At 43.8% G+C, this 18,075-nt stretch overlaps 1 protein-coding gene across 4 annotated transcripts in view; it reads right to left on the bottom strand.

Annotated features, from left to right (window-relative positions):
* Positions 1–18,075, bottom strand: part of ppil2 (peptidylprolyl isomerase (cyclophilin)-like 2) — a 408,077-nt gene that overhangs the window by 131,311 nt on the left and 258,691 nt on the right. For all 4 annotated transcript variants that reach the window (XR_011356343.1, XM_069933672.1, XM_069933670.1 and 1 more), the window contains 2 exons: positions 15,658–15,747; positions 5,756–5,789 (listed from right to left, as the gene is read on the bottom strand). Coding sequence is in view for 3 of the 4 variants with exons in the window: in XM_069933672.1 (XP_069789773.1) it covers positions 5,756–5,789; positions 15,658–15,747 (124 nt within the window). In the remaining variant the exon portion in view is untranslated. The remainder of the gene's footprint in view (positions 1–5,755; positions 5,790–15,657; positions 15,748–18,075) is intronic.

The raw sequence follows: 18,075 nt of genomic DNA on the forward strand, positions 1-18,075 counted from the left end.
GCAGAAGCAACAAAAGTGCAAGTCGACACATCAGGACTGGGAAGGGACAGGAAAGATGGTCCTTTATACCAGAATTTTGGGAGGGGGGGAGTGGGATTGAGGCAGGAAGATGTCAAGTGGAACCGGCGGGGAAGAGGCGGTCAGATGGAGGGTAGAATGGATGAACAAATGGAGAAGGAAACGAGATGAAGAAGTCAGTGTGAGTGGTGTGGGTTGCCATTGGGTTGAATGCTACCCGAGTGTGATATGCGATGTTGTCTTTCCCGTTCGCATTGGGCCTCTCTTTGGCAAAAGCTGAGGATGATGGTCACCTCACCCCTGGAATTTAGAGGTTTGGTTCACGTTATTAGGCTGCCATGAGGTCTGGAGCCAAATGGCATAAACAAAAAAAAAAAAAAAAATTACAATTCCATATGTCTGAGGGACATAGCAATCATCGCTTTAAATGTTTCGTTTTTAAATAATTTCCCTCCATAGAACTTCCAATTTTTTTCTAGCCAAAGCATAAACTAATATAATTAAAACACTGGATTCCAAAAAATGAATGCAGCACTTGTACCTGCCTCTTAAAATCTTCGCACCAGTGATAGCATAAGTCTACATTTCACCAGCTGCTGAAAATACATTCAGCGGAGGCTTGCAAAGTTCGCCAGGACTGGTGATGGAGCCAGACTCAATATCTGCATCAAGTTGTTCCCATGGGGAGAGCTGCATCTGGAAGAGCAATTTAACTGTAAATCAACACACATTCGACGGGATGGAGTCTCCTTACAAGACTCAGAACTACTGGGATGTCTGCATTGGGGCCTGTCATAATGTAAATTTTTTATTTTTAAAAAATTTGGATGTGAAGCACGGTAAAACAGGCCCTTCCGGCCAACATGGCCATCCTGCCCAATTAACCTACAACCTCTGTACGTTTTAAAGGGTGGGAGGAAACCGAAGCCCCTGCCACGCCCCCGGGCGAAACCCCATGCAGGCATGAGGAGAATGTACAAACTCCTTATACACAGCACGGGATTCGAACCCAGGTTGCTGGCCCTGTAATATTGTTATGCTAACTGCTACGCCAACCATGCTGGCCCTTTTACAACATGGATCCAATAAAGTATGAGTTTGGAATTTTCAATATGACTGGAAGTATGGTATCCATCCATTGTTGACTGAATTCTGTATAAAGGAAAGTTTATTTTGTGGGGAGCATCCTGAAAAACAGGTGCATTTTGAGAACAGGGTTTGTAGGTATGGGCCCCGCTGTAACTCCAAATTAAATTGATTAAATTAAACCTGTGGTCCTTGCTCACGGATTTGTTAAGAGAAATCAAAGGAAAGACAAATACTGCTGAAATAATAAATGCAATAAGTAAAAGAAGGTTGGAACTTGAACAACAACAAAAAAATACTTTTGAAGAAAATGTTTCCATCCAAACAAAAATCCCCTAAGTCAGTGGTTCTCAACCTTTTTCTTTCCACTCACATCCCACTTTAAGTATTCCCTATGCCATCAGTGCTCTGTGATTAGTAAAGGATTACTTAAGGTGGGATGGGAAGGTTGAGAATCACTGCTCGAGACCCAATTGTTACTGAAATATTTTGCTTGAGAAAAATTGTCATTGGCCCATTTCCTTTGGAGTTATGAAACCGTGCACATAACAAGTCAATTCGGTACGATGAAAACAGTGGTTTTCAAACTTTTTCTTCCCACCCACATACCACCTTAAGCAATCCCTTACTAATCACAGAGTTCTGATGGCTTAGGGAATACTTAAGGTGGAATGTGAGTTTAGGGGGACAGTTTGAAAACCACTGATTTAGAACATTGAACATAGAACACTACAGCACAGTACAGGCCCTTCAGCCCTTGATGTTTTGTCGACGCATATATTCCTTTAAAAAATACTAAACCCTTCCCCACCCCATAACTCTCTATTTTTCTTCCATCCACGCGCCTGTCTAAGACTTTCTAAATCCCCTAATGTTTCATCTCCGCTACCATCTCTGGTAAGGCATTCCAGGCACCCACAACTCCCTGTATAAAAAACATCCTACCCCTGATGTCTCCTCTAAAGTTCCCTCCGTTCACTTTGTAGAGATGTCCTCTGGCATTGCTGTTCCTGCCCTGGTGCTGGCTGTCCACCCTATTTATGTCTCTTATAGTCTCCTCTCATCCTTCCATACTCCAAAGAGAAAAGTCCCAGTTCTGCTAACCTTGCCTCATAAAACACATTTTCCAATCCAGGGAACATCCCGCTAAATCTCCTCTGGACCCTCTCCATAGCTTCCACATCCTTCCTATAATGAGGTGAACACAATACTCCAAGTGTGCTCCTACCAGAGATTCATAGAGTTGCAATATGACCTCTTGCCTCCTGAACTTAATCCCCCTATTAATGAAACCAAACATCCCATTGGCTTTCTTAACTATCTATCAATCTGTGCGGCGACCCTGAGGGTTGTATGAATTTGGACCCAAGCTCCCTCTGTTCTTCCACACTCAAGTAACTGACCATTGACCCAGTACTCACCCTTCTGGTTTGTACAGGGTTAATCGACTTACTTATTTCAATTGAATCAATACCATAACAATGTGAGAAAAGGAAGCTTCTGTGGAACTTGCCCCTTAATTTTGTTCTGTCATTCAGTAAGATCATGGCTGATCTGATCTTGGCCTCCACTCTAGTGTCCATACAGTTCCCCAATACCTTTATCACCACTGTGCAACATGGTCAAATTTTGGCATGATTATGAGAGATGGAATGAATAACAATTTTTCAAACAGAGAAACACAAAAGCCACAGAAGCTGAAATCCTGAGTAGACAAAGAACAGCTGGTCAGACAGCATCCATGGAGGCGGGGGAAGGGGGGACAGGTCACTGGCTATCTTGATCCAAGGATGCGTCTGAACTGCTAAGTTTCTTTAGCAATTCTTTGTCTGCTCCTCAATTTTCCACATCGCTCTGGTAATAATTAGTCCCCGTGTATCTTAGCATCACCAATTTGTCCTTGGGAATGGATTCTCAGAACATTTCTCGTTTGCTTCCAAAATTATTCAGTTATTCCCGAATTCCAATTTTCCGATGGAGCTGTACAACAGCCATTCTCGACAGGGGCCCTATGCACCACACACCCCCCCCCCCACTTCCAGGGGCCACAGCTCATTTAAGTAAAAGCCTTGTTTTCTTTTCACCTCATGTAACATTATTTTTTGGGGGTTTTTTAATAGTGGGTAGAGGAGAAGTACAGAAGAAACCAAAGCTTGGCAGCTTCACAGGGAAAGGGGCCCATAAACTTTAAGCAGAGCCCCAAGGGGGCCATAGCCAAAAATAGATTGAAAATGGCTGCTCTCCAACAAGGGATCAATGGGAGAAACACGAAAGTCTGCAGATAGAAAAAGCCACCGAGATACTGGAGGAACAATCAATGGATGGTCTGACTAGTGTATGATCACTCCAGTGCCTTCATCTATACCTGGAATAAGTACAGGTACTCACCAACTTACAACCTACTTGTCTTACATCCATCCGCACATACAACCAAATTTCTTTTTAAAAATGTAAAATTTAAGCAGTTTATTTGTATTTGACAAACTATAACAGGGATCCAAGGCATGCAAGAGCCAAAATGTGCATACTTACTTTGTTAGTCGGCATCCTGGGATCCACAGGCTGACAGCAGTCATCTTGATTCCTATGTGCATGCGGGAATCACCGGTTGGCACATGTGTGGTGGGTTCGCATATTAGAGTTCGGTTGGCACATGCACGAGAGTTAAGGTCACAAATTCAATATCGTCAGGGCGCTTAACTCTCACGCATGTGCCAACCAAAGTCCAATACACGAGCCCACTGCACATGTGCTAACCGGTGACTCAGGCATGCGCACAGGAATCAAGATGGCCATACCCAGCCTATGGACCCTGGAATGCCAACTAACAAAGTAAATACGTACATTTTGGATCTTACGTGCCCTGTATTCCTGTACTAGTTTGTAAAATACAACAAAAATCTACGATGAAGAAGAGATTTGATTAAAAAGTTTGCTTTAAGACTTGGAGCTCCACGCACGCGGGCAAAATTCCGATTTGCATCCATTCCGAGATACAACCAATCCCACGGTCCCAATTACAGTCGTAAGTCGGGGAGTACCTGTACTTCATACCACAGCATGAAAAGTGATATGCAATATTCTTCAATCAAACTCCTCAACTAAATGAAGGAAATAAAACAATATTTTCTTCACCACCAGATAACTCATCTTCTACTTAAAAGCATATGAAGTGGGTGTGCCTTGATACTGCGTTGCATCAACTGAGTAATTTCTTTATTCTATTTGCTTGAAAATGAAGAGTTTTATAGCAACACTCACAAGGCCAAACTGCTATCTAAGGATAAACAAATTGTAAAAATACAGAAACTGTTTGTGCTGTGATCTACAATGTGAAACGTTGCGCTGAGCCTTAACTTGATGTGCTGAGCAAGGGAAAACATGTTGAAACATTGTGGTTAGCACAACGCCAGTGAGGGGGACTGGGGTTTGAATCCTGTGCTCTCTTTAAGGAGTTTGTACATTCTTCCCATGTCTGCGTGGTTTACCCCGGAGCTCCAGTTTCCTCCAATTCAGGTCAATCAGATGTAATTGGCCGAAATCACATAGGCCGAAAAGGCCTGTTACCCTGCTGTATATCTAAATTTTTTTTAAATTGGGAAATAATTCAAATCCAAGTGCAGGCATACCCTGTCTAACATGGTTTCTAGCAGCATGGGTTTTGATTTAACGAGGTTTAAAATTTCTGACCCGCAGTTTTCAATTTGCAAAGTTAAAGTTTTATTTAAACCACCTCCTAATAATTTGCAAAACTCTAGTTTAAAATATTTGAAATGCAGGCACTGAGGTCTGGAATAGAGAGAGTTAAGTGGCTGTGTTGAAAGTTATTGCTGTCCCCGCTGTGATCAGGCTCCCTGCTCTACCCTCAGCACGCTGCCCTTCCGTCTCTGCCATGATGTGACAGACCAGCGGGTTTCCAAACCACTGAACAACACCAGTTTATATGGAGGGGAACCCTGGGGTTAAGGTCAGACCAGCGAGTTTCCAACCAATGAACAACGCCAGTTTGTGTGGCGGGGAACCCCTAGGTCAGGGTTAGGTCAGACCAGAGAGTTTCCAAACCACTGAACCACGCCAATTTGTATGGAGGAGAACCCCTGGAATTGGCTGTGGAACAGTGAGTGCTGAGTGGCTGTGTTGAAAGTTATTGCTGCCTCCGCTGTGATTGGGCTCTTGCACTATCCTGTGGTGGTAATGGCCTAACTTAGGTGAAAGTCTCATGTGGGCAATTTGACACAAATCTATATTAGACAAATATTTTCTTAAATAAATGATATTCACTATTGCCCATAAAGATCAGTTTTAGATATCCCTTTTATAGGATTGCAACATATCACATTGTACATTGTAATAATGTTTTGAACAGTGCAGTTTTCCCACACTGAACTTGCATGGAAAGTATTAACCGTGTTATAGAGAGCATGCCTGTAATGATTAACTAATAAACTATCAGGCCATTGCGCAGAGGATTTCTGGTCTCTTTACAACAGCCTTCATGAGCGACAGTGCCTCGAACACCCAGGGTGCAAGGCTTCCACAGAAGAGGAACTCCAATGAACTCCCTTGGTTTCCCTTCTCTCCTGCATGTATCATTTATTCCTAGCTCTATACACTCCTGCAAACTCTAATTCAAAAATAGACCAAGTCTTACCAGTGCCGGTACCAGATGGGTCACCCCCTTGAATCTGGAAAAAGAAAGAAGCTCTTTAATAACAGAAACAATTTAAATTTCAATTGTGCACCCCACGTGTATAATTTTCATAACATTCTATATTGATGGGAGAAATCCTGGGATGTTTTGCAGCACACCTCCTAAATAATATACTCTTTGGCTTGGCTTCGCGGACGAAGATTTATGGAGGGGGTAAAAAGTCCACGTCAGCTGCAGGCTCGTTTGTGACTGACAAGTCCGATGCGGGACAGGCAGACACGGTTGCAGCGGTTGCAGGGGAAAATTGGTTGGTTGGGGTTGGGTGTTGGGTTTTTCCTCCTTTGCCTTTTGTCAGTGAGGTGGGCTCTGCGGTCTTCTTCAAAGGAGGTTGCTGCCCGCCAAACTGTGAGGCGCCAAGATGCACGGTTTGAGGCGTTATCAGCCCACTGGCGGTGGTCAATGTGGCAGGCACCAAGAGATTTCTTTAGGCAGTCCTTGTACCTTTTCTTTGGTGCACCTCTGTCACGGTGGCCAGTGGAGAGCTCGCCATATAACACGATCTTGGGAAGGCGATGGTCCTCCATTCTGGAGACGTGACCCATCCAGCGCAGCATCGAAATAATATACAATGCTTAAATATTGACAGATAGATTTGAAAGCAAAGAAAATAAAAGTAAGGTATTGATCGAAATAACCAACCTAAGAATCTATGAATGGACTTTCCAAACACAGGTGCTAAGAGAGAGGATGGCCAGTAGCAATAAAATCTGGGAACAAGAATCCACTCGATGAAACAGGTCCAGGGGGAACAAAATCTGCCGAACTGGGGTCTAGTGCAGTACGCAAAAGTGCGCAAGAAACTCAGCAGGTCACATAACATCCAAAGAATGTAAAACCAGTTGCCGTTTTGGGCCTGAGGCCTTCCTCGGGAGGGCTAAAAATCAGGCAGATGCCTGAATGAAAAGGTATTGGAAGGGGCTTGAGAGCATATGCTCACAGGTGATGGGTAACAGGTGGGAGGGGCGGTGGAGAGCACAGGCTCACAGGTGATGGGTAACAGGTGAAAACATGTGGGAGGGGCGGTGGAGAGCACAGGCTCACAGGTGATGGGTAACAGGTGGGAGGGGCTGAGGAGAGCACATGCTCATAGGTAATGGGTAACAGGTGGAAACAGGTGGGAGGGGCAGTGGAGACCACAGGCTCATAGGTGATGGGTAACAGGTGAAAACATGTGGGAGGGGCGGCGGAGAGCACAGGCTCACAGGTGATGGGTAACAGGTGGGAGGGGCTGAGGAGAGCACAGGCTCACTGCTGATGGGTAACAGGTGGAAACAGGTAGGAGGGGTGGTGGAGAGCACAGGCTCACAGGTGATGGGTAACAGGTGGGAGGGATGGTGGAGCACAGGATCATAGGTTATGGGTAACAGGTGGGAGGGGTGGTGGTGAGCACAGGCTCACAGATGATGGGTAACAGGTGTAAACAATTGGGAGGGTTGAAGAGAAAAAAGCTGATAGGAGGAGGCGGCCCGGAAAGATAGGAGGAGGCGGCCTAGAAAGATAGGAGGAGGTGGCCCAGAAAGATAACTCTCTGACAGGGGAAGGAAGGAAGGGAAAGGAGCTGGAGGAAGGGTGCAGAGAAGTAGGGGAAAGACAGAGACCAGGGCAAAGGGTTAACAGAAAGTGGAAGTGTCGAATATTGTTGGCGTCTGGTTGGAGGCTGAGGGACAGAATATACAGCACTGTTCCTCCACATCCTGGGATTAAATATCGCTGTGAGAGGAAATAAAATTACAACGGCATCTGAAATTGAGTATGGAAATCATATCAATTCGCTGAGATACGTGGATTCAGGACATGCTTGGTAAGGATGAGGAGACATAACAGTGGTTGCCAAGGCAGCACCTTTCCAGGAAGAGTTCCAATTTCTTCAGATTTGTATATCAGTGCAAACAGATAATGTGGTAATACAGCTGCAATTTCAGATTGCTGGCTCAAGGAAAATAGCTGAACGTTTTCATAAAGCTGTTTATGTAGAATCATAAAATTTAACTACAAAGTTGATGGCCTTTCAGTTTTGCACTTTGGTGCTTGCATTCTCCAAGAGGCATTCAAATCCGATTTCCTTCTTCAATTAACCCCAATAATCTTCAGTATTTTCTGCACAGTTAACCATTTCCCTGTTGGTGTGATGGCTGGAAATTATGGTATAAAGCCCCAGTAAGACCATAAAACAATGTAGAAATTCTTTAATTGAGATTCATTGGCATTGAAGTAAAGTGAAGGGCTGGTGGGAATGGAAGAGTTCTCAACTTTATGTAAACTTGGAAGGCTTGGTCAAAGGCATCAGGCATAAAAGATCTCTCTGGGGCAGGGATGGGGTTCTGCATTGAGACTATTACTGCATGTTTATCATTACTTGTAATTTATTCAGCAAGTTAAAATGAAGGACACAAATGCATGGAACCAGTTGCAGGGATGCACATGGACCAAAAGGCAGACAGGAGCTGGGATTTAGATCAAATAGATAGGACAAAGCAATTCATTTAAGTTAAAGGAAGAGCTTGACATCTTTTGATATTAAACACACACTTAGGTTCAAGGAAACACAGGCTCATTTGTATAATTAATGGATATTTAAATGAACCAAAGAAAAATGGCTGGAATTCATCAATAATAAATTAATGACACTTCAAAACATTCTGATAAAGCTATTGAAAAGCTAAAATGCATTGGTTTGGCCACCCAAACAAGATACTACACTTGGATGGTTTAGGCTCTTCAAGCTTTTTCATCAGTTAGAACATAGAAATCGAAAGCACAGTGCAGGTTCTTTGGCCCATTGTGCTGACTTAGTAACTGACTCTCATGAATATAAAAAAGTTATTAAGACAGAATGGTTGGAGAAAAGATTCACAAGGATGCTACTGGGACCGGAGGGATTGAGTTAGAGGTTCGACCCACCCCAACCCCCAGGGAGTGCAAGGTTGAGGGGGGGGGGGGGGGGGGGTGACCTTAAAAAAAATCATTGGGCAATAGATTGTGTGAATGCTAACAATCTTTTTCTGGGCAGAAAATTTAAAAATAGTGAGCATTGATTTAAGGTGAGTTAACATGGAGCGCAAATTTTCACCTGAATGTTCTTGTATTCCTGGTTTTTAGATGTTCCTTTGGCATCCAATTGAAATAATCTGCATAATTAAATATGCCTTCTTTTATCATATTTTACCCAGGCACTTGTTTCTTGATTTGAATATTTTATTTAGCAATATTTAAACCACAACTGTAGATATATTTCTTTCAATAAAAATCTTCAGGAGTTTTACATGTGGTATACAAAATCTCCCTCTCAAACCCTGTTTCTTGATTGATGGTGAGGGAAGGAACAAGCTCGCCAGCCCAGCACCAGCAATACCCCCTCCCCACAGCACCACCAGAGGATCTTAGTTTGTCACAGGTAGGTAAAGAAATACTTATAAACCCTGAAATGTTAGAGGAACTCAGCTGGTTTATTCAGCACCTATAGGAGACAAAGAAATGCCACTGATGTTTTAGGCCTGAGACCTCCTTCAAGGTAAAATAGGAAAAGGCAGAAGCAGGATATATCAGAAAGTCTCAGAATTCAAACAATGGGGGAGGAATCTAGACCAACAAAAGGTGTTAATTGGATCGATAAGGGACTGGGTGAGAATTTATCATGTCGGTGCAAAAGGAGACAGGAAATGGAGAGAAGATGGGGAAGAAGGTGGTTGGGGTGGGGGGGGGGGGTGTTTTAACAAAAGCCAGAGAGGTCGATATTAATCCCATCAGGTTGGAGGCTGCCCAGTCGGAAGATGAGGTGTTGCTCCTCCAGTTTACGGGTGGCCTCAGTCTGGCAGTACGAGACCATGGACAGACATGTCGGCGAGGGAATGGGATGGAGAATTAGAATGGGTGGCCACTAGGAAATCCACACTATTGGGGCAGACAGAGCCAAGGTGCTCAACAAAGCAATCTCCCAATCTGCATCCAGTCTCTTGATGTGGAGGAGACCACAGTGGGAGCACCGGATGCAGCAGATGATCCGCGCAGATTCACAAGTGAATTGCTGCTTCATTTGGAAGGACTGTTTGGGGCCTCGAATAGTGGTGAGGGAGGAAGTGGGGGTGAAAGTGTCTCCTCTAGATGTGAATAGACCAGCTGAATTCCTCCAGCATTTCGGTGTTTCTCTCAAAGAAATACTTAAAGATGGTCTGAGGGCGAAAAGAGGTTGAGAACCACCGGCCTAAAGGATTAGATAAAAGTGCCATGGATCCCTTCAGAAATTGGAATATGCTACGGCTTTCTCTCCTGACTGAGATCATACACCATGGACAAGGTTAGGTTGGGTAATTGCCTTTCCTGGCTATTCATTTTGTATATTTTTAGCCTTTTACACCACTTTATTAATCACGTTCAAAAACTGCAGATCATTACGTAGATGCTAATTCAATTTAACATCTGCAATATATCTTAATCCCAGTGAGATCTATGACTGCTGATATTTTGGACCAAGTCAGTGAAATAATTCTGTGCAATATTTTTTGCTACAATTTCAATATTAACAACCATTAATTATCTTCCATATACATCAGTTTGTTCATTAGTGGTAATCAAACAATTCTTTCCAATACATATCATAAATAACCTTGAAGTGCAGTTTTAAAATGGTTAATAATATACCAGTCTGCGACTAAGGATGCAATTGGCACTTGGGTGTGTTGAGAGGAAGGAGAGATTCAGACAGAGGGAGCAGACACTATGAAGGCAAGGTGGTCCAGAAGTCCACAATGCAAAAGAATTAAACAAATGAGAAAATACTGAGAGAACTGGATGGCTAAAAATAAGCATTGAATAAAATTAAGAAATTGGATTAATAAAATGAAGACTGGGAAGATAAATTAAATGAGTTTTATAGACCAATGAACTCATTGTGGTGATATAATTGGTCCATACAGATCATGTGATCTTACAGTCAACACAGTCTCATCAGCCACAAGGAATCTGCAGATTAAAAATCTTCAATTTTTGGCCAGTGTTGAGCTGGATAAGACTGGGAACCAATGGTCAGTGAGCACAATGTCAGGAGGGGGAAAGCTGCAGAAGGGGATTCTGGTGGACAGGCTCTATCAGCATTTGGATAGGCAGGGACTGATTAGAGGTAGTCAGTCTGGGAGATCATGATTTCCTGAACCTGTTAAGGTTTTTTTTTGAAGAGACGACCATGTAGATTGGTGTGGGCAGGATGTTGTACAGATGGACTTTAGCAAGGGCTTTGATGATTAGTCTGGAACGTTAAATTAGATGGGATCGAAGGAGAGATGAGCAACTGGATTGAAAACTGGCTGAGTGGAAGGAGTCAGAGGGCTGCTTTTCTGATTGGAGGCCTGTAAGCAGTGGTGTGTAGCAGGAGTCGTTTCCAGATTCACTGTTCTTTGTTATACATATTCTTGATTTGGTTGGCAATGGAGATATCATGATTAGTAAATTTGCTGATGACACCAAGATTGGTCGTGTAGTGGACATCAAGGAAGGTTATCTAAGTTTTCAACAGATCCAGATCAGTCGGGAAGGTGGGCCAAGGAGTGGCATATGAAATTTAACTGACAAGTGTGAGGTGTTGCCCTTTGGTCAGTCAAACAAAGACAGGACTTGCAATGGCAAATGTCAGAGCCCTGACCAGTGTTGTAGAACAGAGAGATCGAGGAGCACAGGTGCATCATAATTCTATGGAAGTGGCAGCTCAGATGGAAAGGGTGAGATTTTGAGTGCAAAAATTGGAACTTCACGATATACCTGTGCAAGGTGTTGGTGAGACCATACTTAGAGTACTGTGTGCAGTTCTGGTCACCCAGTTATAGGAAGGATTTGAATAAGCCAGAAGGGATGCAGAGGAAATTCACCAGGATGTTGCTGGACAAGAGGCCATGAGTTATAGGGATAGGCTGGGTCTTTACTACCTAGAGCGTAGGAGGTTGAGGGTGACTTTACAGTTTATAAAATCATGAGGGGCACGGATAAAGTGAATGTTCAAAGCCTATTTTGTGGGGAGTACTTGAACTGGAGGGCATTCATTAAGATGATAGTAGAGAGATTTTAAGAGGGATCTTAAGGGCAACTGTTTCACTCAGTGTGGTGGGTACATGGAATGAGCTGCCAGAAGAAGCCGTAGAAGTGAGTATAATTACAAATGTTCAAAAGGCATTTGGACAGACACATGGATAAAAAGGGCTTAGAAAGATGTGGACCAAATGCCGGAAACTGGGACCAGTCCAGAGGGCCAACTTTGTCAGCATAGACAAGGGCCTGTTCTGTGCAGTATGATTGCTAGTTTTTGGGCAGGTGAACAGGCATAATTTTGTACCCTGCAAATAAGGGTAAGCACTGCAGCAATGGGCTGTCCTCAAGGAGGGCCGCCCATTCAATCGTCACGATTGTTGTGGCATGGAGCTCTGCTCATCACTGCTGGCTGCAGTTGGGCATTAATGGTGCTGCCATTTAAAGATTTAAAGCCCAGGCATCACGGTGCTGCCACTTTCAATTCAAATACCAGGAAAGATGCAGATAAATCTGTTTGCCTTTGTATCAGTTTGCTCAAATTTGATCATTTAAGGCAGGGGTGTCAAACTCAAATTCACGGAGGGCCAAAATTAAAAACTTGGAATAAGTCGAGGGCCGAACTAAATATTTATTGAAAATTTTCAACAACATCTGCATGTTTTCTCTTCTTTCAACATATGTAATGTTAAACTTTTTCTTATTAAAATAAATGTTTAATAATAGTTTTGGATAAACTCTTTCCAGAAGCATTAACAAATGAGAAATAAAATATTCAATAAATAATATTTCTCTATAGAGGATTTGTCAAATGTTGCTAGTGTGCTGTCGAATAGTAAAATCTGAGGGCTATTGAGAATGTGGGAGAATAACATGATTCCTGAAACAATCAAATGGGTGACTGATTGTGGGCATGTACTCTAGCAGGGTTATTTGCCATGCCCTTTTTCCATTGGTACAGATATCCTTTGATTTACACACTTTTCAAGTTTTATGCCTAATGAGCTTGTATCCAGGTGCAGGACCATTTTTAACCAGGAATATATTTATCACTGTGACATGAAACTTTTGGAAGATCGTTTATCCTGAGATTAAAGTTCATAATACTTACTCAGGCCTGTGTGCGGGAGGGCGGGGATTGCGGGCGATCGGGTTGGACAACGACAGTGCGGGGGCATCGGTTCTCGCTGCAGGGTGGCATCTCGGCGGATCAGCGGCCCCGTCGCGGGTCGGCCTGCGGCAGGGAGGGGGAGTGGGCAATGGTCCTGGCGAGGTCAGGCCCCCCCTGAGTTTCTGCCGGACCCCCCTTGACCTGCTGTTTCTCCCGGACCCCTCTTGACCTGCTGAGTTTCTGCCGGACCCCCCTTGACCTGCTGAGTTTCTCCCGGATCCCCCTTGACCTGCTGAGTTTCTCCCAGACCTCCCTTGACCTGCTGAGTTTCTCCCGGACCCCCCTTGACCTGCTGAGTTTCTCCCGGACCCCCCTTGACCTGCTGAGTTTCTCCCGGACCACCCTTGACCTGCTGAGTTTCTCTCGGACCCCCCTTTGACCTGCTGAGTTTCTCCCGGACCCCCTTTTCTTTCCGTGCCGGTGTCCCAGGACCTTTCCCGACCAGCCTCGCTCTCCACGTGTACTCCGGGCACCCACCGCTGGTCCGGTGGGAAGGCGTAGGGCGGCCGGCGCCCCCATCGCCCGGCGGGGTGCCCCAATCTTCCCTCCGGTGTCCCGACTCCATCTGCAGCTCCAAGAAACACTGTGCCACTGGGGTTCCGGGCGCTGGGAAGCAGCCTTGGCTTCCCCTGACACTGGCCAGGCCGCGCTGCGGTGGGGGGGTGGGCGGGGGGACACGACAGCGTGTTTATAAAACCACCCACCACTACTTTTCAAGGACCAGGATTTTTCTCTCTCTCTCTCTCATCCTGGGACACAGCAGTTACCGTGCATGCGCTATACTGTGCGGCGGCCAGCGGGCCACCTCTAATACATTTTTGATATGATCTTGCGGGCCAAATATAATTATATCACAGGCCAAATTTGGCCCGCGGGCCAGAGTTTGACATGTGTGATTTAAGGTGAAACTCTCTAAACTCTGATATATTACCAATTCCAGTGCTAGTTACCCTCTGGATAACTGAGCAAGATTGTCCAATTGCCAATAGTTGTACATCATACAATTGTGTTCACTTGTGAGTTAAAGCTGGGTGACATTTAATATAATCTCTGAACTTTGTATGATTCTGCAGGAAATAGTGAAATGGCAGTCACAAGAAAAGTAAATGCACCGAAATGCCGGTCTTTTTAGCACCCATAGGAGACCAAAATATGTTGCTAACATTTTGGGCCTGAGCCCTTCTTCAAGGAAAAAATCAGAAAAGGCAGAAGCAGGAATATATCAGAAAGTCTCGGAATAGGGGAGGAATCCAGACAACAAAAGGTGTTAATTGGATGTGATGAGGGACTAGATGGAATTTATCGTGTCTGTACAAAAAGAGACAGGGAATGGAGAGAGATGACGGTGGGGTGGGGGGGGGGTGGGTGGGAGGGGGGAATGGATCTAGCTCCTGCTGTGCTGTAGACCTTACTCCCAAAAGGCTGCATTTCACAGAATTTCGAGGAATAAGAGATCATCTCACCATAACACAAGCTTCTGAGCCGGCTTGAAATGGTGAATGCTGAGGTTGTTTCCCTGGACAATGTCTAAAACTCGGGGCTGTAGCCTCGAGCTAAGGGACACCTCCGAGCTGTGGTGAAGGAGAATCTCTGCGCAGAGGGTTATCAGATTCTGCACCACATGGGGATGCGGATGTTTGATCATTGAATACATTCAAAGCTGAGATCTAATTGCATTTTTGGAATCCAGTGGGTTAAGGGGATAAGGAGAATGAGCAAGGAAGTGGTGATCAACAGGGATCGTGTTAGGTTATGTAGACGTGAGGTACTATGCATCGCATTCCTGTTCCTGCTCCTCAATGTGGACAGCACAAAATATTTCTATTATTTAAAAGATCAAACAAAAATCTGGGCAGAAGTCATTTTATTTTTTGGCTGTTATTACCTGTATTTATTTGTAAGACACTAAATATTAAAAATACTTATAAATTATATTTAGAACTATCCATGTTTAAAAACTCATCTGGCTCTTTTGAGCTTAAAAAATGTTCTTTATGGTTTGTACCTTTGCAAAAGTAAATCATGAGAGGAATAGAGCAGGTGAATGCAGAGAGTTTGGTTTTTGCCCAAAGTAAGCGAATCGGACACCAGAGGACTTGGGTTTATGGTCAGATTTAACAGGAACCAAAAGGGTGGTGGGTATATGGAATGGACTGCTGGAGGAGGTGGTTGAGGCAGGTGCTATTGCAACGTTTAATAAATAGAAATTAGACACTTACATAGACAGATGGGTTCAGAGGGATATGGATCAAACACAGGCAGGTGGACGGGACATTCTGTTCGATGTGGGCAGGTTGTGCTGAAGGGTTTGTTTCCATGTTCTATGACGGACATAAGGTAAGGGCCTCTGTAGGTTGAAAGGGCTGCACTGAGGTTTGAGTACTTCTTTAATTTACTACGAAGCAAATTACAGAACTTTGCAAGTTGCAACAAAATGATCTGTCCTTTTCCCTTGCTGACACCAGTAAATCCTACAGTAGAATCACTAGAGTGTGGAAACAGGCCCTTGCCTGCGACGACCAAAATGTCCTGCCCACGCCAGTTCCTGCATTTGGTCCAAGATACACTGTTACACCTTGAACATCCATTCAGATTTGGTGCAAACATGTGAGTACCACTGTAAATGACACATTTCCAAAGTATTGAGCAACAGACTCACCATGAAGTTCCGGATAGATCTGTGAAATTTTGTTCCATCATAATATCCTTTTTTGCACAATTTGATGAAATTTTCACATGTCCTCGAGGTCTGTGAAATGCAAGCAGACAAAGATATAATTATATTTGCTTGCATTAATTTCATGTGCATTATCAATTTTATTTGTATTGGTGTCATTTTGGTCAGATTGAAGTTTGAATAAACCAGGAGTATATCTGTGGACTCTTCTCTGCAATGAACTATGGAGTAAGAGGTGACATGTAGAAATCATTTTCTGTTATGGAGTAATTTATCTTCATGCAAGATGTTATAAAAGACCTTGCAGTGAGTTCCTGACTTCCTCACTTCTGAGACCTGAACTACCTGTGGAGACATTTCAAGGCACTGCCAAATCCCACAAATGCTTTATTCGCAAAATCTTCCAAATGCAATGGAAGGATATGTAACCAAATGTTAGTCTCCTCTCCCAGGCCAATGTTTCAAAGAAATGTTTTTTTAAAAAATCAGGAATAACAATTCTTCTTGAGCTATTAATGTTATTCAAATACAAATGCAAGATGCTGGAAGGATCCATATCCTTGGGGAGTAGAGAATGAATAAATAAGCAGCAATAGGCTCAGCTTTCTCATCTACTTCCTTGGTGGAAGTTCAATTGATGGAAACGTCTTCGCATCTCTTCTTTTCTTTGGCTTGGCTTCGCGGACGAAGATTTATGAAGGGGTAATGTCCACGTCAGCTGCAGGCTTGTTGGTGACTGATAAGTCCGATGCAGGACAGGCAGACACGGTTGCAAGGGAAAATTGGTTGGTTGGGGTTGGGTGTTGGGTTTTTCCTCCTTTGTCTTTTGACAGTGAGGTGGGCTCTGCGGTCTTCTTCAAAGGAGGTTGCTGCCCGCCGAACTGTGAGGCGCCAAGATGCACGGTTTGAGGCGATATCAGCCCACTGGCGGTGGTCAATGTGGCAGGCACCAAGAGATTTCTTTAGGCAGTCCTTGTACCTCTTCTTTGGTGCACCTCTGTCATGGTGGCCAGTGGAGAGCTCGCCATATAACATGATCTTGGGAAGGCGATGGTCCTCCATTCTGGAAACGTGACCTACCCAGCGCAGTTGGATCTTCAGCAGCATGGATTTGATGCTGTCGGCCTCTGCCATTTCGAGTACTTCGATGTTAGGGATGAAGTCGCTCCAATGAATGTTGAAGATTTCTACATTTCTACATACTGCCTAAAAGGAGTGCCTAGACCTGTGCAAATTATGGAAGCAATGAGACAATAACATATCGAATATTTGGACTCTTTTACTAACACAGATCCCCTGCTCCTCCAAAAAGAAGGCAAACCCTTTTGACTTAAGAGGAATAGGATTTACGTGAGCAATGCAATGTTATCCTTCAACTTGCTGGGGCACCCAATCTATTCTAGCGGACTGGATCTCTTTAAGAACCACAAACCAGGAAGATATATGCTTTGAATAGAGAGTAAAAATTACTGTGACTACAATATTTCACTTGACAACAAAGATTTTGCTTCCTGAACACTTTTGGGTGTATTTTATGGGTTTGGGCTGCTGATCACCAAAATCAACTTAAAATTTTCCTATCACGTACTGATTTTTTTATAGATAGAACCCATTTTATGATTTCCTGTCATATTTTAAGTTCTACTTCAACCATTCAAAACCATGAAGTGCAATGCCATTGAAAATTCATTTTCTATATTTGCTCTTGGACTTCTTCCCTGCTGAACTTGGTGCAGTCAATGATGAACATGCTGAAAGGTTCCACCAGGACATTGCGGTATCACTGCTGGCCGACTATTGTTGGACACTGACTCAAGAGGCATCAGATGCAAACTAGCAGCAAAACATTTTCAGGTCAGTTGAACTAACGTGATGTGTCAGCCTCATTATGCTAAATCCAATAAAAGTTAATTTTATTCCAACCTCCTCCGTGATGCAGCAAATCTGAAATTATCTTTCTGGTCAGCTTGACGTTGTCTATCATACTCCACCATTGTTTTTCCCAGGAAGTAAACCTTATGAAAAAATTTGTTGTCCAGTGTTATTAGCACATGAAAGTGAATGCTTTGGAAAATTCCACTTAAATAAAAACAGACCCCCAGGGTGCCAAGGTTGGCAGCGCCAACGACCAGGGTTTGAATCCAACGCTGTTTGTAAGGAGTTTGTACGTCCTCCCCACATCTGTGTGGGTTTCCTCCAAGTGCCCCGGTTTCCTCCCACTTTTCAAAAACGTACTAGGGATGTAGTGAAATGGGTCCAATTGGGTGGCAGGAGCTTGTGGGCTGAAAGGGTCTGTTATTGTGCTGTATCTACATTTGTGTATGTGGGCCTGTTTGTCTGTTTGTTCTCCATGCAAATCAATATGGACCAACTCTCTAAATGTCCAAGGGGATTCAGTAG

Source organism: Narcine bancroftii, chromosome 4, assembly GCF_036971445.1.
Source record: "Narcine bancroftii isolate sNarBan1 chromosome 4, sNarBan1.hap1, whole genome shotgun sequence".
Classification (NCBI taxonomy): domain Eukaryota; kingdom Metazoa; phylum Chordata; class Chondrichthyes; order Torpediniformes; family Narcinidae; genus Narcine; species Narcine bancroftii.